Raw genomic sequence first — 21,319 nt, 5'->3', positions numbered from 1 at the left:
TAGAGTAAGGCTTATGAATTTAAGTTAGGGGATAGATATATAAGTATTAGTCATGATTCACTCATTTGCTAACATGCCGATCTGTTTTTCATGGAGCTATGCATATTATGGGCTCCGTAGGCCTTAAACGAGACAGACTCCATTTTGCTTTCTGCCCGGTAGCTCAAGAAGGCTTTCTAGGTGAAGAGTAATGTTTTAGTTTTAAGCTGTTGTTCGCTTGGAGAGAACCGGTTCAGGCTGACCCTTATCGAAGGAATGTATTTTTCTCCACTCCGAAGACACAACTTCAGGCCGGCCGGCTGGGAAAGTGTCCTTGGTACGGGGAGGTACAAGAATTTGGTGGGCGGCAGGTGACTGGCCGTGAATTTCCATGAAGGAACGGGCTTTGATATTAGCGAAGGTGTTAGTCAGTTTGTCAGTTAGTCCGTAGGCGGCACCTAGCCGTTAGCATCTCTGCCATTATTCATCTCATGGTGGACAAGTCGCCATCTTTGAAGTTCGAGAAAGATTTAAGACCGAAACTCTCTGAGATAGACTGAACGAGAAGTGGCGCGGAGCGCACTGATACAGAGAGAGAGAGAGACGGTAGCAAATAATCAGCAAGGTTCCGAGGTCCTGAGGGGAAGCAGACGAGGTTGAGCCTAGCGGTGCAGACGTGTACTTGTGACGGCTGAGGGTGACTGCAAAGCGAGCCAGGACACAGAGACGAGAAGGGAACCTAGATGACTGCCGAGTCCAAACTTCATATTAACCAGGTGATGACTGTCCATTGCTCGTAGACTGTGCACTCTAATCTTTACCTTTTTCTTGCAAATGTTATGCTGCATAGTAATGTGATTTATATCTATTGTTAATAAATACCCTAATTCTTATGGAATTATTGTGTACCTGGTGTTCATGTTCAATCTAGGTAAACCGCACTTCTAGTTGATAGCTGTTTAGTGAACGGATGAGAAATCCCGATCAGGTAAATGGTGATCGAATAAAGAGGGAGTGAGTGGACCTTTGATGCCAAGAGCAGGGAGTACACTATACAATCTGGAACCATATTCAAAGTTGTTATTTTAGTTTTGTCCCGAGTAGATTGCTGAGATATCATCCCAATAATGGTTCATAGGAATGTGGTCGTCGTTGATATGCAGCGTTAATGAGAACACTGGGTGGGAGACCAGTGCCTATACCCACTAGATTGTGGCTTGAATAAGTGAGAACGTCAGGGAGGATACTGACGCTTAGTTTCGCAGGATCGCGAACAATTTGGAAAAGGGAGCATTGGGTTCTGCAGGCCCATGTGTAGACACACCGGATTGTGTGTCAGATCTGCCCTAGGGTAGAACGGTCTGGGTTGGGATGACCGCGAGACCAACTGATGTGAATAAGATATTGTAGAAAATCCGTATATGTATATTGTCATTCCCCATCCTTAGGTGCGACCTGTACATTTATCTGTATATCTACTCATTGTGAATACGATCTAAGGAGGGAAGGTGAGTACGTTTTGGCTGGGTCACAGGGGCCCCTGGGGGCTGATCCCATCTAAACAGAAAATCCGGCCATTACAGGTGTATTAAGTATGGCCTCAACTAATTTGGGTTTAGTAGCTACACCTTCACCACACAAAACATGTCCCAAATAGGTCACTGACTTAACTGCAAACCTACTCTATGCGTGTTCTAGTGTGAGTCCATTCTTTTCTAAAACCTCTAAAACTTCTTATAAAATCTTGTCATGTTCAGATTTGTCCTAATCAATGACTAAAATATAGTTTTGAAAATACAGCACTTTAGAATGTTTGCCAAAAACGGATACATGATTCTTTGAAAAATTGCTGCTGCTGAAGCTAATCCAAAGGGTAATCTTTTGTACTGAAAGCAACCTATAGGTCTTATGAATGCAGGGTTGTGTTTGCTTTCTTCCTTAAGCCGAATCTGGTGGTACGCCAATGAAAGGTCGATAGTAGAAAACCAATTTACCTCTTTCACTAAGCTAAGCATTTCTGATATCTTAGGTAGTGGAAACTTTTCAACTACAATGTTGTTATTGACATGGCACAAATCAATGCAAATTCAAATTTTGCCATTACTGCGTCTTGCAATAACAACAGGAGAAATCCACTCCGAAGATTCAATTGGTTCAATAACATCAGCCTCAACTAATTTTTCCAGTTCTTTTTCCACCTCACCCCTGAGGAGTACAGGAATATTTCTTATTTTGTGAGTTTTAGGAGAAAATCCCTCCTTTAACCCCTTCGTCGCTTATGACGGAACGGTTCCGTCATCAGCGTCGGTTGGGCTGTGCTGATGACGGAACCGTTCTGTCACAACCACGCCCGTTTTCGAACCTTCAGCACAGCGCGAAAATTCGCGCCGCGCTGAAGGAGTTAATATGTTCTCATGTTCAAAATGTTATAAATTACAGTTTTCCCACTGAAAACTTCTAGAAATTTCTTGAGCAATACTGGAACCTACATTTTCTCCTTCATCAATAACTAAAACAGGCTCAGGGCTGTTGAGGTTGAGAATGATGTGCAGATCACGTTGGTCCTTCCAACCCAGAACGGAAGGACCATTTTTTGCAATGTAAAGTTTGCCTATGGATTCTCTATTCTTAAACCTGAAGACCAAGGTTTTAAAACCTATTAAGTAAATTTTTTCACCCGAAAATCCTTCAGGAGTAATGTCTGGTTCAAATACATTACTGCCTAATTTTTTTACAAACTTTGAATTCCAAACTGTTTCATCAACTATGGTGAAAGGTGAACCTGAATCAGCATACATTTGCACATCCACACCACCAATATTCATCATTCATACAGGGATCTTTTTCTCGTCAACCAATTTATCGTTGATGTTCAAAAGAAAAGAATCATGTTGAACTTTGTTATGTATGTCGCAGTGCATAATTTTCTTGTCCATGTCATCCTTCTCACTAAATTTACCTTCATCAACACACTTGACCTTAAAATCTTTTCTTCTCCTCCAAACTTTTGCGAAATGTCCAACCATATTACAAAGTGCTTAAGTGCAGGATAAAACTTAAAAGAAGCTAAATGTGCAGAACGGACACAGTGGTATCATCTGAAACGTTCTTTTTTATTTGTTGCTATCTTGTGCCTTAGAACCCTCTTTCCTTTTGTTTTTTTACATTACAGATGACTTCATCACTTTAAACTGTACTTTCAGCTTTCAAGACTTTGGCACTACAACTAGAGAGTTCCGCTATTCTTACAATAGCTAGAATATCATCTAAGACTGCATCCCCATTAATCCACAATCTTTCCTGAATTGCTTGGTCACATGAATGCAACACAATTTGATCAGGTATGAATTGTTCTTTCGAGTAATCAAATTTACAATCATCTGCTAACTTTTTGAGTGCAGCTACATACTCATCAATGTTCTCACTAGGCTCTTGTTTCCTTTGAAAAAGCTTACATCAGACTACACCAAGGCACACTTTGGGAGCAAAATGGTTATCAAAATCATGTAAAGTATCTTGGAAAACATTAGAATCTCCTGTCCCTGTACATTTTCCCATTTGTTCATAAACGTTTAACTCTTCTGGCCCTACAGAGTGTAAGAAAAGTTTATTTTTCATTTACGGTTTCATCTTAATCAATAGGGTCAAGTAAATTAAGGGAATATGACTTCCATTCATTCTTTTTCATACAAGGATTTTCTCCAGCTGGCCTAAATGTTTGTAGAGACTGAATGGCAAAATTCTGGTTGGCCATTGTTGGTAGTAACAGTGTCCACTCTTCACCCAGGCAGGAGGGACTAGTTCACTGTATTACAGTGTTGTTGCTATAAGAAAATTAATATCCAGGGTATCAAATGCCAATTAAGTGAAAGAATTCCCACAATTAAGAGTTAAAGATGCAAATATGCAGAATTCCAAACAATAAATGTGGAAGAAAAAAAAAAAAACAGGCAAAGTTACTTGAATGATGCTGGTAAGTTAGATGGTCTCCAGAGTTTTTTCCCTGTTTCTCTCGTTGGAAGTGATAATACTTCTGACATCCAAGATGGCGCCACTATGGCGCGTGATATCGCGTTATTGTCAACACGTAATAGTAAAGCAGGCTGGGAATGTAGTCAGAACAGCAGAGCTGAAGCTGCTACGCTCACCTCGTTCGAAGTAAGAATATTCCATGTAAGGAATTCTCAGCACACATTCACTGATAAGCGGTATCCTTTTCTCGAATACTGCGTCATCAAGGATGCGCTTAAATCTTCGATGACCGTACATAAAATAAAAGCAGGAAATGTTTATCGAGTAGAAGGCAAGTCTTCTGTGGTGGTTTCAGATTCCTGCAAATCCAAGATAGACGAAAGCGGCAGAAAATCGAAGCTAATTCCAAAAATGGCTCCACGGGGCTGAGGTGTTCCTGCAAGTCGTCGCCAAAATTGTAGAGTTGTATGGTTAATAAAAAGTTCTTTATTAGCAGAAATAGGAACACCTTTACAACCACACCATAGCGGACCTTCCTTCCACTCCAACTGCTCCAGCTGAACTGGACAAAGGCTCCAATACACGCATGAGGAGAACATGAAATGGGAGCAAGATTTCACAAATAAACAAAGGATGTATGCGAGGTCGCATGCCATAACCGCTTAACCGCGGTGGCCGGAGGTGGCCGCGACGGCCAACGGACGTGCGCAGCACTACGGAGGTAGTGCGCGCAAAGGGGATAAGATACATAAGACTACATTAAGAACACAACACTAACCACCATCAACATTCAGCATTCAATAATGTTGCTTTGTTTTATGATGGTGTCTTGGTTTGATGACATCAACGTGGGTTGCGATAACTATTATGACATCATTTAGCAGATGGCCCATTGAATTATTGTTATGGCACAAGCACTTCTCATGGATTCTGAAAGGGTCAGGAATTGTAAAATAGTGCTTTGAAAGTGTTTGTGTGTGAACAGGGTGTCCGCCAGCGTAAACCCTTTCCCACACCGTTTTCTCGTGTTCTCTGATAAATGTAATGGGTGCTAGTGAACGAAGAAACACCACCTGCCAGCGTGGAAGCCCATCATTATGTCCCTCTAATCTCACCCTTTACACCACACTGTTTGAAATGGAGTGGTGTGAGCAGGTTCCAGACACCTCCATATCACTATAGGTCTACTTCTACATTATAGCGGATCGATGGGTGGGGGACTGCCCACTGTTGAGGCCTTCTCCTTCTCCCAGCCACCAAATGTACGACTATGTGTGTCACCACAGCTACACTCCACTGGACTCGAGGGGGTGTGGTGGGTCCACCTGGGTCTTGAGACTTTATCCTGCCCACTTTCTTGTACTGGATTTGTGTCACCGTAACCACATCCCTCAGCCTATGTGTCACCGTAACCACATCCCCCAGTCTACTCTGATAAGAGGAATAGGCTTATGAGGGTATTTCACAGAAATTACTGTGCTGTAACGCTATTGTGGTAATGGTGTCTATCTTTAAAGAGTGGTGAATCCCGTGGTATCAGAGGAAACTCAACGTCATGGTAACGTATAGCCCTAGGCTGTATGGAAAGTTGCCTGGTCATTAACAACATAAAACACAAACCGTACCATTACCTAAAGTGTGGCACTCAATACACCGACCTCGGAAGGATAGAAGGCCAAGTCTGCCTTGCTAGGATTCAAACTTATGACCTTCAGATAATTACACTCCGTCAGCGGGATACGTCCAGCTTGCTGAGCCATACTACCGGCTGAGATATCTTGAGAGAAAAGTTGGTGGGGTGGTGGTGGTGTCTGACTGGAGGTGGTCTTACCCATCTGAGACCTCCCATCAATAATCAATCAGGACCTTTTAACTTCTAGATATGGCAGCGCCCACGAGCGTGCGCAAAGCTTTCTGGGACCTGTTTCCCAGCACCGAAGTTTGGCGTAGCAGGACATCCGCTTAAAAAAGTGGTGGATGTCCCGTCTGCCATAAAGTGTCACTAACATTAAAGCACTCTTAATACGAAACATTTTGCCGGATGTCCTGCATCTGTCCAACTCTAAATACGCACAAAATATGAAAAAGACGGACTTTTGTGGACACACGCACGTTTTTTTTACTCGTTTAATGTAATTGTTTTCTGATGTTCCCGATTAAAGAAACATAAAAGCACAGAAAATGTATGTAATGCGACAAACGCAAGAGTTGGTAACAAAGATTCATTTAAAATAATCACGTTTTTACAGAGAAGATTCTGGGGTGATACTAAAATGTATGTTTTTTTAGCATTCATAAATCTTTGAATCATATCCACCCACGTAAGATTTGACAGATTTAAGGTTACTTGCAAAAATCCCTAGTTGTGTAAACGTTTGCATTTCTCTGCCACAAAGGGTACTAATTTGACTTGTTGTGTCGCGTTTGCTGGAAATATGAATCAGCATATTTAACTATTTTTTCTATTTTTGCCCACTACTAATTTTTATTTCAATGGGGGCTCTCCGCCTCGAACACTCCTATAGAATTTGGGGCGTGCTCTGCTTCCAATCCCACCCTAGAAACAGTCACTGCAACACTGCTTGGGAAGTGCACTACAAGCGTTTCCAAACAGTCATGCATCAAAAAATCTAAATTCTGCAGAGTCATGAAAAAAAAGAAGAATAAGGAAGGATTGAACGTCATCACGTTGCTTCTGAGGTCTTTTATTCAAATTGCCGCATTCATTCAGGCCAGTACGGATCGGAGCCTTCGGGGAAGGGAGTTGCTCACACAACATCAATCATGTCATGATGCGGTGGGGCAGACGGACGCCCAAGGTTTCCATCCACAAAGGTACTGAACAGGCCCTACTGTGTACAGGGATCTTACAGTCCCAACAACAACTACAAAAGTCCCTCAAAATGTCAGAAATTACCCTAAGGCTGAAATTTCAGCATTTTCCACTCAGGGCCGGGCTCAGCCTGATGAACAGTATGGGTGCCTCGTGAGCACAGCGCCTGGATCCCAAGGCATGTTATTGGCAACTCACTCACCAGGAGCATGTCCAGTGCTTAATTTGTAAAAGAATTAGTGCCGGGGCCCTTGACAGGAGGACACTAGAGCTTGCACCATCCATTGCCAATGAGAGCAACAACACACTACTAATCAACACACACTTAAAAGTGTGACAATTCATACTATTACAGGGTCCCAAAGCTATAAGAATGGCTTTGGAGGCAAATACTAATCACTGAAAAATGTAAATTGAGCTAAACAGATGTTGTTTTGCTCGTACCTATATTTGGCAGATACCGCTACCATGTAGTATGACAGTCATGAGCCCCGGTGCTGGCAATTAAGTGCTGGTGCTGAGCACCGTAAATCACCGGTACAAATTAAGCACTGCATGGCTTCCGCAGACCCGCCTATGCTCACCGATCGTAAGGTAGGCCCATGCACCCCTGCTATTTCAATGGCCCCCTCAACCCTTTATGGCCCCCTGTCAGGTCCATGCCACTAAATGTCTGTGAGATATGGGAAACTGAGGGGCCACTTGGGGCGTGGCGACGAGCGGAATGGCGGCTCCGCAGTGAAGCTCCTCCGAGCGGGCGCCCTGTAACGGCACACAGAGATGCAGACCGGTGTTCTCGAACGCTCCTCGAACCTGTAAATGCCTCCAGACGACAGCGGATCGAGATAGAGCCATTTCCGTGCCGCTGGTGAGGCCGGACGCAGAGATCACGGCGGAGGGGTCCTTAAGCCTCCGGGCTCGGCGCCATGTTCCCTCTGCGCTGGAGCGCCGGGTGAGTCCCGCTCTGCCTTAGCGGCCGTGGCTTCCCCCCCCCCTTCGGTGCCGCTCCCTTGCTGGGTTGTTGTGGGTGCCGCCGCCGCTGCGCGGTTCCTGCTCCCAGGGTTTCCTGGTCCCTGGCTGCGGTCGAGGCCTTCGGCTCGGTCGTGTAGGGGAGCCGGGGCCTGGAGTTCGGGATCGCGCGGCTTTGGGGTGGTGCCTGCGGGGCCTTTGCCGGGAGTGGGGGAGGGGGGGTTGCGCGGCTGCTGGTGGGCTGGGTACCTTATTCGGCGCTGCGTTTGTGACCCCGCCACACGACTGCGGCCATGGGGAAGAAAGACCCGGCCCAGAGAACACTTAACTTTGATAAACCTCCTCCACCGGCTGCGGATCCCCCTCCGGGCGCGACATCGGGAGCACAGGGGGCACCAGATACTGGCGACGCAATGTCCATGATGGCCGCCATGATGGGGGAGATGCGCGCCGGCTTTAAGGCGCTGGACACTCGCTTTGATAGTTTGGAAAAGAAACTGGTTGACATCGGCTCCACGGTGCAGGCTCACGAACGGAGACTGGATGTAGCGGAATCTAGGGTATCTGATTTAGAGGACGGATCATCCAAAGCTCTGAAAAGGCTGGAACGGGTCGAGAAAATTCTTAAAGACGTGGCCATCAAGAATGAGGATTTGGAAGCGCGGAGCCGGCGCAACAATATCCGTATCCTTGGCGTGGCGGAGACGACGGCCACGGGCAGATTCGATACCTTTGTGGAGAAGCTCCTCATCGAACTGTTTGGCAAGGACACCTTCACGACCGGCTTTGTGGTGGAAAGGGCCCACAGGACCTTGGGACCTAAGCCGACCCAGGACTACCCCCCACGGCCCATCATCGCCAGGATCATGAACTTTCGCGACCGCGATGCCGCCCTCCGGGCTGCACGGGAAATGGGAGAGGTACAGTGGCAAGGGAGTAAGCTATCCTTTTTCCCGGACTATACTTTGATGGTACAGGAGGCGCGTCAGAAGTACACCAGTGTCAAGGCGGCACTCCGCAATCTCGGCCTAAAATACAGCATGCTTTCCCCTGCCCGGTTAAAAGTGGACGTTCACGGCAGGTTCCGTATCTTTGACTCTCCAACGGTAGCTCAAGAATTCTGCCGCACCTACAAACAGGGGCCAGGTTCGGCCTCGGGCTCTAGGCCTACATCTCCGCAGCAGCCGGACACACAAGCTAGCGCAGATTTATTCGCGGACTCTGGCCGAGGCTGAACACCTGTGACACTCCATCTGGGGTTTTTCCTGGTTGTCCACCGGGGTGTGTTGTTTCATCCGGTCTTCCATGCTTGTTCATATCTCCAATTTTGTGCTATTGGGTTGCCCGCTCGGGGGTTGGCGTTGCCTCCCCCCATGGCGTATGCCTATGTGTTTTGCTCTTCTTTCTGGGGCGTGTTACGCTTCGATTTGCAGAAATGTTCCGAAGCTTTGCATTACTGTTTACTATTCTTCTGCACTGTTGTTCGTAACCTGAATGGGTTCTGCCTCTCTTGGGGTGCGGGGAGGCTGGGTGGCGGGTGGGGGGGGATTTATGTGTTCTTTTTGGTCCCCTTTTATTTTCTTTTTATTATTCTTATTGTCTTTTGCTTGCGAGGCACATATTGTTGGTTGGTTGCATCACTACTTCTTGCTTGCGCATTTTGACCTAAAGCCATGGCCCGGGTAGGCTTACAGGTCAGACCATCGGGGCTGACACTGATGACATGGAATGTTAGGGGGCTGAATTCCACTCGTAAAAGGAAACAGGTTCTGCAATACGTGGAGAGGTATAAGACGGATGTCCTTTTGATACAAGAGACCCACATGACTCAGGCGGACACATCATCCTTTGCTAGGAGCTGGGGTACCCACAGAGTATTTTCCTGCTACAGCAGGTATGCGCTCGGAGTGGCAATTTTGATACATAAGCAGGTTCCTTTTGTCTTTTTAAACAGCAAAACGGACAGCGAAGGGAGATACGCTATGTTATTTGGACAGCTATATGGCCATAAAATTGCTTTTGTGGTAGTCTATGGTCCGAATGTCGACTCCCCGACCTGTTTTGAAGACTTGTACCTCTCCCTTTTACACTCTGACATAGACATGCTGGCGATAGGGGGAGATTTCAACATGCTGATGGACGCCGGTAGGGATAGTACATCCCCCTCCCCTGATCGCAAGCCACTCGCCCGCGCAGCGGTGGCGTCCATATGCTCCCATTTCTCCCTTCTGGACATTGAGGCCAAACTACACTCTAACTCGCCTGTTTTCACACATCACTCTGGCTACCACAACACCAGCACCAGGATAGATTACTGGCTACTTTCTCCGGGATTAGCGGGTTGGGTCACGGACCATAGCACTCCTCCCCGCACTTTTTCAGACCATTCCCCCGTTGTCCTGTCCCTTGCAGTTCCTCGATTGGGTGGCTATGAACGGCAGTGGAGGTTTCCTGGGAGGGCTTTAACAGACCCGGTATTTGCAGAGGGGGTGCGTGCTGCGATTGAGGACTACTTTGACCTGAATACAGGATCGGTGACCACCTGGGCTACACTTTGGGAGGGGTTCAAAGCTACCATAAGAGGGGTCTGCATCACTAAACATGTTGGGGCGCTGCGAGAAATCCGTGCCACTCTGTCTCGCCTTGAGAAAGAGTTGCTGGCTGTCGAAAATGTGATCCTTACCAATCCCTCCCCGGGCAACGAGGCACGTCGCCTCGAGCTGCTCCTGGAGTTCAGAGACACGGCAGACAAGGAACTGAAGTATGTAAGCAAATACCACACGGCACGCCAGTACAGTGAGGGCGATCGGCCGGGTAGATTGCTGGCTCAGCTCTTGCGCCCACCCCGTCAGGCGACGTATATTACTGAGATAACTGATACACAAGGTGTTCGCCAAGTCACCACCTCCACCATCTGCGGCACCTTTTTGGCCTACTATCGGCAACTTTACTCATCTGCCCTCACGGAGGAGTGTCGCGATCCTGGGCCATACATCAATGAGATCGCTATGGTGTACCTAGAGAGATACATGCAGGATTTTTTGGCCCATCCCATCACGCCGGAATTGATCACGGAAGCGATTGACTCCTTGAAAGGGTCCTCAGCGCCTGGCCTTGATGGCTTCACGGCGGATTTTTTATCAGGAATACAAAGAAGAACTAGTGCCCATTCTTATGGAGGTGTACGCCGAGGCATTAGACTCTAGCATTCTTCCTCCGACTCTTCGCGAAGCGGTCATAGTTCTGCTGCCCAAGCCAGGACGCGACCCCACGGTCTGCAGCTCCTATTGCCCACTTTCGCTTCTCAACCTGGACTATAAGATCTTAGCCAAAGCGCTGGCGATGCGGTTGGCGTTGCTGGTCAGCACCATTATATCTCCGGCACAATCAGGCTTTGTCCCTCAGCGATCAACCTCACTGAACCTACGCACGATTTTTTCGGTTCTCCATAGAATCGACCCAGCCACCCCTGCTGCTGCAGTCTTTTTGGATACCGAAAAAGCTTTTGATACGCTGGAATGGCCTTTTTTTCTAGATGTGATGCGCAGGATGGGCATGCCCGCTATGTTTGTCGCGACAGTGGAACTGCTGTACACCGCTCCCGCGGCCCGCATTCGCATAAACGGCACCATATCCGACAGATTTACCCTATCTAGAGGTACCCGACAGGGATGCCCCTTGTCTCCCTTGCTTTTTATTTTGGCGATGGATCCCCTGGTTCGGCACTTACAGGAAAACATCTCCACAGAGGGCTGCTGTTCCGCACGGGCCCTCTATTGGTCTCGCTATATGCGGACGACATGGTACTATATATCCGCACTCCGGAAGCCAATCTACGACCCCTGCTATTTGAGATTGAACGATTTGGTGAATATTCTGGCCTTAGGGTCAATTGGCACAAGTCACAGTTATTTCCCCTCACCCCCGCCACCACGCAATGGCCCTGCTCCCTCCCACTGGAGTGGTGTGAGGACTCAGTTAAATATCTGGGGATACACATACACCTTGATACAGTGTCCATTATTCGCTTAAACTATGGCCGAGCCCTTGATTTTCTGGAGGATAACACCGGCAGATGGCTGCGTCTCCCCTTGTCAATGGCTGGGCGCATTGCCATTGTGAAGATCGTTGTTCTCCCCCGTTTTTTGTACCTCTTCAACAATATCCCAATTCCACTTACCAAGATCTTTTTTACGCAATTACGCACCGCATTGCTGAGATTGGTATGGGGGGGCAAACGCCCACGACTCGCTTGGCGCAAGCGAACGCTACCGTACGAGAGGGGCGGCTTTGGGGTCCCGGATTTCCACCTTTACTACCTGACCGCCTAGTGCTCCTACGCACACTCTTGGTATCATCCTGATGCCAGGATTCCGCACTAGCGGCCTGAAGCCGACGCAGCGCTCCCAGTGAGCCTTGCACAGGTTCTTCCTAAGGGTCTCCCCCGTGAAAAACAGAACATACTCCCGCTCACAACAACGACATGGGCCTGGGACAAACTTAAACACTTGCTTCGCATAAATGCACTGTACTCCCCCGCCCTCCCACTACCCAACTCCCACTGGCTCCCCATAACAGGCAAAACGGTGGTCTGTAGAACACTGGCGAAGTTCCAGTTACACACGATTGGTGACCTATTCCCCAATGGCCACGTATTTACTCTCACTGAAGATCCCCGCTTCGCAGACCGCACATTTATGGACACATTCATTCTTACAAGAATGCGAGCGATGCTGAGAGCTACCTTCGACTCATTTCCTCTCTCGCCTGAAGATACCCCGGCCCTTACACACATCATACAGAACACATCCGGGGCACACATGGTGTCCAAACTTTACAAACTATGCTTGCTTTCACTTCCCTCGTCAGACGACACGGTCCGTACCGCTTGGGAGCTGGATCTAGGCACACAGATCACGGACGATCAGTGGGAAGCGTGCTGTGCCATGACCAGGGAGGTCTCCATGAATGCCAGACACAAGCTTATACATTTTAAATTCCTCCGTAGACTGTACCACACTCCAGCACTTTCACATAAGATCGACCCCACCAGATCCCACAACTGTCCTAAATGTGGCGCCCCCCCAGGCTGACTTTGCTCACCTTTCCTGGACCTGCCCGAACTTACACACCTACTGGGTTGAGATACACAGAACGTTTGGTGAAATACTGACACAATCATTAACTGTCACGCCCGAGATTGCTTTGCTGGGGTATGTGTCCAATTTCCCTCGTAAAATCCACAGATTGGCGTCCATTTGCTTCCTGCTGGCCAAGAGAGAGGTGGCGCTGCTTTGGGGCTCGCGCCGCGCTTCCACGGCTGCGTCCTGGCTTAGGAGCGTGGCGCACTGTAATATGAACAGCGTGGAATATTCGGAACAGCTTCCGACCTCCTCCCGCCCCGTAGATATCTGGGGCCCTTATCGTCATTATATAACTGAAAAGGCGAAGATAGCGCCCTCTCAATCCCTACATCCCAACAATCCGACCGGGGTGGGTTAGTTCGTGAACTCTCCCGACTTACACTCGCTTTGGGATTGCCCTCGAGGCGTCACACTTACTTCCCTTGTGAATGATGTCCTGATTCAGGTAGACCAGTGGTTCTTCTCTTTTCCTGGCATTGGGACACATTCTTGCTGGAGATGTGGGCAGTGGGGTGATATTGAACCGTCCCATGCTTTGTTTTGTCCCCTGACACTAATGTTGGCTCTTGTTGGATGCTTCTGCCCTTCCAAGATGGTACCGGTCAATCATCGCTTTTTGTATTGCCCTAGGATGGTTGTCACCGGTAGTTACGTGCATTGTCTTACTAACTGACTTAAGGTGCTGTTCTCGCAAGTTCTCCTGTAGGATTTCTGTTTTTGTTATGCCTTTTGTTGTTCTTTCCATGCCTTTTGATTTACAACATATCCACACCTGTTGCCTTATTAGAAAAATAACACTACTGTAAACATGCTATCCTGCTATGCAATCTTACTGTACAGTTGCAGGTTCAATTTGTATTGTTGATGCCGCCACTTACTATTCCAATGCACAAGCTCTGTATCGAAATGATGTAACTGAAGATTGCTTTACTGACTTCAATAAAGTGTTTACAGGAGGAGGAGCCAAGATGGCGAACGGGACGGTCGGCTAGTCCCTCGGCTCCTGGAACCATCTCCTCCTGCGCGGCTATCCTGTCTGTGATCCTGTGCCAAACCGGCACAAATTTATACTTTACTCCCTCCGGCGACCGGCGGTGAAACTTTGGAGCCTGTACCTGTTCGCGATCGGCAGCGCCGGCCGTAAACGTCCAGCGGCCTGTGGTGGACCTGGGACCGGGGCCTCTAGTTGCAACCCCGGCCGGCCACCGGGTGATAAACAACGGCTGACTGCAGCGACGAGGAGCCGGCGGGATCGAGTTAGCTGGGAAGAGGCCGTTTTTTGAGCTGAGCCTACGGCCGGACTGGTGGCAATGCTGGTGAGGTGCTCGCTATTGTTGGGGACACCACTCTATCGTGGAGACACGGATTTCCCGCTTGCTGGTGCTGGCTTGTACTTTGCCCCGAGTTCGGCGGGCGACATCTGCCATCCATACCCAGCGGTGCTGGTTAATATATGGACTGCTCTCCCGCCGGAGTTTCAATCTTTTGCGGCTGATACTGACTCAATATAAGCGACCCGGCCCGAGTCAATGGGACCGTGCTGCTGATCGCAACTACCATGGATACCACCGGCGACAAGGGCGCTGTACCCCGATGGGTCCCTGGGCGGCAGGATTGGCGTGACGTGCCCGTGGGGATATACGATGGAGACTGGCGATATGGTGACTTCATGTTGGTGATTGCCGACCTCCGGAGTTTCATGGAATCCTCGGCTCGCATTCTGACCGGTAAGCTGGAAGCGATCGTGTTCGATGTGGGACGCTCGGGAACGGCTGCACTGGCAGGTCATGGCTGCACACCGCTTCCCTTGCCTCTCAGTGATAAGATGGCGGCCCTGCGGGACATTGATGGCGCTGAGGTTCCCGGCCCCGTTGCGTCCCCTACTGAGGGACTTCTGTGTCCACTGCAACGTATGGACTCTGGACCGGATCGGCGTCTAGAACGCCCGCTTCAACCTCTCCTTTCTCCGTATTATGGATCGCCACTGCAGTCCCTGCTGGGCCCTGAAACTCCCGCCTTTGGCCCGAATTCATCGTATGCCACCCTGACTGTGTGCTCCTGGTTCTGGTCGAAACCCCTGATATGCCCTGTGGTGGGCATGGGTGATGCCCGGTTGAGCACCATCGGCGTTTTTGAACTATTGACTTTGCACCTGTGGGACAATTTGGTGAGCGAGACTAGCCGGGACAGAACAGGGCAGGGGTAAACGCAGCTTACATTTGGTGGATGGTTCATTGTTGCTGACCGGGAGGGAGGAGAGGCGAGCTGTTTTCGTGTGTGTAATATACTGCCTGTGTGTTTTTATATTTAGCTCGCCGGATACTGTCTTTTCTAATTGAATTTACATTCGAGCTGGTACTGGTGCTGCAGGGGGGAGGGGCCGGGGGACTGGTGAGGGCTCCCCTCCGTTAATGAGAGTTTTAGATTAGGATCCTTTTCTAACTCTCTGTATTTCCCTTCTGTGGGGTTTCTGGGGCGACAGGCATGCCTATGGGGGGGGGGGGTGGGCCATGGCCTTCCGCTGCATGCAGGGTGGGGGGTGGGAGGGGACGTGTTTTCTTTGTTTCTTTGTCTCTATGGCCCGCCTTTTCCTTTTTCTTCTCTTGTTCTTCTTGCTGTTTCTCTCCTTTTTCTAATTTCCTATAGTTGGAGTCGCGGGTTTGGGTTCCTTGGGAGGATAATTGTTTGTGTCCCTTTCAGTTGCGAAATCCTGATTACATTGCTTGCTTTGTGAGTGGGTCACTGAGGTTCGATGGGTTTGTTTTCGGACTTGTATTTTCCTATTGTTCTCCTATGGGTGCGTTCAATTGCAGGCTACTATCCTGACACGTAAATAACTATGTGACCGATGTCGTGATCATGCCTCTCGTAAGATCCTTCAACTCTATTATAAATTGGAAGCCTCACGTATCCTGTAACACTGTGGATAACTTTGGTCGCTCATCCTGATTTAATATTGCCAGCCTGGTTTGAAAACACGGTGTATCTATCCTTTGGTGCATATATTTTGATATCTGATGTTATTGTATGATGGCCTCTTGGCCCATCCTTGCTTTGCACATGATGTAATCCTGAGGTTTCCTAATAAAAATTTAAAAAAATAAAAATAAAGTGTTTACAAAAAAAAAAAAAAACTGAGGGGCCACTTTTCCCATTCTGCAGGGGCCCAGTCACTATTTTGCGTTACCGCGCTGCACACAATGCAGCATGTTTCAAATGATATTGGCTCCCATCACGCCAGTCACGTGGTGGAGAGTTGATATGTCACAGTGAGCAAAGGAGCGGGAAAGCAGGGGCGTGGCTCCCCTGGTGCAGCAGGTGCAGTGGCACCAGTGACTAGAGGGCTCAAGGGTCCACTAAACACTGATTTTTGCTGCATTTTAAAATTCAAACAGCAGCTAGAGGGCACATTTCCAACCTCGCACTAGGGCTCATGGCACACTGAAACTCAACTGTTGGAAAGTCCTAGATAGAGTAGCTTTCCAGCACACATGTTGGGGACTCTGCGCACTTACGGCCACATTCATCAATGTTCCCGTTTGCTTATCAAGGGCATGTGTGTGTGTAAAATGAAACTTTCAAAAATGCACTTTTGTGCATTTTTGAAAGTTATCGCAAATTACCATGAAGTTTAACTTCATGTTAATTTACCACTTCCTATTTGCGATTTAGCAATTAAAAAAAATCATGCATTAAATTTAAGAAATCGCAAAATTGCGATTTCTTAAATGCAATCGCAATTTAAGAAATCGTAAATAAATTGCGATTTCTTAAATTGCGAAAAAAGCAAAAAATCTTAATGCATCCCAAATCAATGAATTGCATTCGCAAACGGCCGAATTTTGCGATTCGCACCGTTTGCGAATGCAATTCAGTTTGATGCATGTGGGCATTAATGTCAACTAAGGGTATTGCATCCACTCCAGGACAGTGAAGGTGACTTCAGTAGCCTTTTCAGGCCGAAGCCTACCAGACAGCACAGTTGTCTGATTTGCTAAAGACATCTTGGGAACATTCAGAAAGCTGCTCTGGGAATGTATTCTGCCCATTGTTTACCACTGGCTTTGTGATTTGTAACTCCAATTTCCTGGCTTTCTGTTTTCTGGCTTTGTTTTTGGCTGTCCAGGGTAAGTTCCTCCCTCACAAGGAGCACAGCTTTTTCTCACCATCTCCCTTTCTATTCTTCCCCGAGTGCTCCTTTCTTTAAACAGGCCTGTAAATCGTGTTATCTTGTTACATTTGCTGTGCATTCAAAGACAGAGGTCAAATGTCAGGTTCTGTGGAGGGATCTTGGTGTTTACTTTTCTTTCTATGACTTCAAAGTGAGAGGATTTATGTTACAGTCTTGCTGGATACTAGAGGTGGCTTGAGTCCTTCATCACTTCCACCAACACTACTGCTAACTTCCGATGCCCCTGTGCTAATAACATTGGCCAACCACTCTATTGCCTAACAGCAAGTCCCTGAGAAACGCTGGTAATCAGTAAGGTGACCTATTGCATCTGATATCTTGTGGCACCCCTTATCTACATTCTCACCGGGGCTGGCTATCATGAGTGTAGCAAGTGCAGTGGCACCGCGACCCAGAGAATTGAAGGGGATGTTGCACCACAGTTATAGCTTTCTTTTACTTCCAAACTGGGGTGCTCATTTTCCAAGCTTGCCATGGCACCCTCACAACACCACTGATTCTACCCATGATAAGAGGATCAATTTCACCACCAAAACACCTTCAATATACCATGACAATTACCTACCTCACTTCCCCAAAGCTAAGAGGTTTGTCCAAATATATGACACATTACACAATGCTCATCCTTGTTTTCAAAGCCAAACAGGGCCTTGCTACTCCATACTCCATACTCCATTTGGTTGCACGCCTCTCCCCTTCTCAGTCACTATGCTGAGAACCTGCCTATCCCTCATAACCATCCTGAAAAGTAAATACACATATGTAAATGTCTTCCCTTTATATAGGTTGTCTTTAAATGCCTTTTTGTGTGTTTTACTCACTAAATACCAAACACAACTTATTTTTTTTGCAATCCAGCCCATCTCCAAGTGTTATTATGCAGCACTTTCTTTTGTAAGCCTGGAACAACACTTTTGTTAAAATAACTTAAGTATTACCTCAGCAAATACAGCACACAGTTGAATAATAATTATCATAACACAGTGAATGCTATGTGGGTGTAGTTTTATGGTCAACTGTTCAGTTTAGCACCTCCTGAAGCAGAGCGCCCAGTGCTGAAACATGTTCACAACCAAATGAGTAACTTTTGTTGTATTTGAGTAAGCGCACATCTGTCCAGCCACAAACTCCACCCTTTCTGAAACTGCAATTTTTTTTAATACCACAAACTATTGTTGGTTCTTTTTTTTGTATGTTCGGAGATCTTTGCACAATTTTTGCACTAGTGCTGTTTTTTGATAAAAGAAAATAAATTCCTCCAAGAATAAAAGTGTGGACTTTTGTCACTCAATTAACTATTTTTAACCAACATGCTCGGTGTTTGGCACAACCAGATAAACAATTTGATAGCATTGCATTGTTAATAAGGCCCGTTTTACAAAGCAAAATTAACATGAACCGGGCCTTGCAAATTGTTTTTAGTGTCTGCATAATACAGGAGATGAAGGGCGACATTTGGCCACTGCAAGAAGTGTATCTCGAATGGTACATGATTTGCTGCGTTTATAGAGTTTTTTTTTTTAATGGTGGTGTTTTGTCAATCCCTGATCACCTCAGGATCTAATCCAGGAACACAAAAAACAAACAATTTAATTTACAAATTTCAGACAAAAAATATGGCATGTGTACAAAAATGCAGATCTTTTAAACAGACCTGGTGCACTGCAACAACTAACCCTGTAAATTATGCAACATTCATGATAGTGGCAAAACACCATAGATGCACGAATAGTGCTAAAAAATAAATAAAACACCTAGACCCATTTAGTGCAATGGCAATACATGCAAGCATCCCCACATCCTTTTGCACAATTCTAATTCAAACAAGTAGAGCATTTTTGGCATGTAAAACAACAACAACTTAAACTTAGAACAAATTCTAAATTTCTAATTGACAACAAGTACAGTAGTTTTTGTGCATGCACGCTTACCCTCTTTATCTTTCCGAGGTAGTAGAGCCCATCGGTCCACCGACAGAGCACATACTGGCCTTCGGTGAGGGTGGTCATCTGCTCCTTCCACCCGCTGTGGTTCCGGGGTAATGCTTCGATGGCTGATTGCGGCAGGTGGTTGGCCGTGTAGACATCCTGGGTAGTTGGCTGCAAGGCATGGTTGGCCATCAGCTTCCCTGCAACCCTGCTGAGAAGAGGCAGATGGGTGCATTGGTTTTTGTTGGAGGCAGCATAACCCTCCCAAAAAAAAAACTTTCGTTCAATCATGGCTGCCAGAAAACTACAACATTTGACAGGCACTTTGTTGGGCACATAACACAGACATCTAGGACTCATTGCACAAAGTGGCACTGCAGCATTGTCCAACAATGCGCCGGCGCGTGCAAGTTCAAAGATGGAGGCACATCCTGGAGAATTCAAGCCCATAGGCTTTGAGACACCCGAATCCCAAATCTGAGAGCCCAGTCTAACTTCACACACTTCAGAAAAGAGAACTTTTCAAAACTGTCTACAACCAGGTTTTCGCATTAAAGGAGCTACAACCTTAGTGATCGGACCATCAGGACAGGAGCTTCACGGGCTTAACCAAAGTGGATCAAATCCGCAAGAATTCCAGCACCCTGAAGTAAAGGAAGGGAGACACCCAGCGCTTTACAAAACTCCCAAAATAAACTAATACAAAATAAATAAAAAAGTAATTAAACAACTGAAATTGTGACATTGCTACTTGTTTTTAATGTGGTCTGTGGCTACAGAAAGAAGCAACGGTTGTGTACAACATCAACAGGTGCACAAGTAAGAGCAGAAATGATGTCAAAATGAAGTCTGAATAAATTAGGTTACCAACGGGCTAAAAATACAGGCGCAGGAACTATTAGTAATTTGTCTACTGAAATATATTTACATATATATGTTAACCGCCTTATTTGAATTATATTTGGGAATAAAAAAAATCTTTAACAAAAGTGTGATCAAATGTGTGTGGTGCTTTGCGCGTGACCTGAACTGGTTAGACTGGGGAAGAGCATCAGGTAATGTGTTAAATACAAATGTAAGGATGGAAAATACAATTGGTGTGGAATCACAGGTGTGCACAGAATTAGTACACTTGTGGCAACTGCAAAGATTTCACAACTCCCCCCAGGGTCACAATGCTTTACCAGTCACCCATCCCTAATATAAGCCTCTCCCCTGTACCGAAAGATAAAACCTTCTTATAGTCCTAAACATAAACACCTCCTCTACCTGTTCCCAAATTCTCCTCCTGAGCTCATATTGATCAAACAAGTGTTATCTTATTTTGTCTCCAACTTTGCACCATTGCCTAGTTATCACTGGTTCCCTAATACATTTACTTCTGGTTAGTGGCTTCAGGCACTCGCAACAATGCGAACTAATAGATAGTTCTGCCAGGAAGTCCATTCCTCCGCCCTGGTCTTGTAACGCGCCTTCTCTTAAAAGACCACCATATTCCAACAGTAGGATGCATGGTGTAGTGCCAGAAAAAGAACTGGTGCTCCATGCATCCTACTGAACCCTAACGCATGGCTTCTGGAAATAACTTCGCTTTAAGATGAATTACAAAATCATAACCATCTAATAGGCTCCTGAGATTACTCCAGAACTTTGTACAAATCATCCTAATGGGATTCATGAGAGTAAAAAATAGGTAGATCAGAAGGACATAACTAATGCCTGTTCAGTGTGTACTAGATACCTCCTGGTGAGAATTAATTTTTCACACCTAGGACAAGGTTTGTGTTTTCAAGGAAAGAACTAAAGAAATAAAGGATTTTGTTTGCTGCAGTAGACGAACTGCCTGAGTCAAAGTACCCACATTCCTAAATACCTATCAAATGGGTGTCTCTCTAGAACTTTCTAAGTACGACACGTAAAACACTATGGGGCAGATGTATCAATCATTTTTGCGTTCGCAAACGGGCAGATTCGGAAAATCTGCCCGTTTGCAAATGTAAAAGTTACTTTTCTGATGCAGCAAACTTAATTTTGCAATTCGGTTGCCGAATCGCAAAATGGGTTTGAGATTCGGTATTAGGAAGGGGCGTCTCTTCCTAATACTGATTCGCATTGGTATATATGAATGTTTCGTGACCGCAATTGCGGTCACAAAACATTCGCATTTTACCACCTACTTCAAGTTGGTGGTAACCAATTCCCAAATGGGAAGGGGTCTCCAAGGGACCCTTTCCCCTTTGGGAATGTTTGTAAAAACCATTTTTAGGAGCAGTCAGTGCCCCCACGACCCACTGCTTGCTCT

The 21,319-nt window shown here is 46.6% G+C and overlaps 1 protein-coding gene across 2 annotated transcripts in view; it reads right to left on the bottom strand.

Annotated features, from left to right (window-relative positions):
* PHF19 (PHD finger protein 19) overlaps window positions 1-21,319 on the bottom strand; it is a 284,351-nt gene that overhangs the window by 218,342 nt on the left and 44,690 nt on the right. The window contains exon 2 of one of the 2 annotated variants that reach the window (XM_086920992.1): window positions 19,021-19,225. In XM_086920992.1, the coding sequence (XP_086777118.1) occupies window positions 19,021-19,209 (189 nt within the window). In that variant the 5' untranslated portion in view covers window positions 19,210-19,225. Of the gene's footprint in view, window positions 1-19,020; window positions 19,229-21,319 lie in introns of both variants that reach the window. The other variant, XM_086920990.1, reaches the window with a different exon arrangement.

This window comes from Lissotriton vulgaris, chromosome 5 (genome assembly GCF_964263255.1).
Source record: "Lissotriton vulgaris chromosome 5, aLisVul1.2, whole genome shotgun sequence".
In the NCBI taxonomy this organism is placed as follows: domain Eukaryota; kingdom Metazoa; phylum Chordata; class Amphibia; order Caudata; family Salamandridae; genus Lissotriton; species Lissotriton vulgaris.
This window is presented reverse-complemented; position numbering and strand designations above follow the sequence as displayed.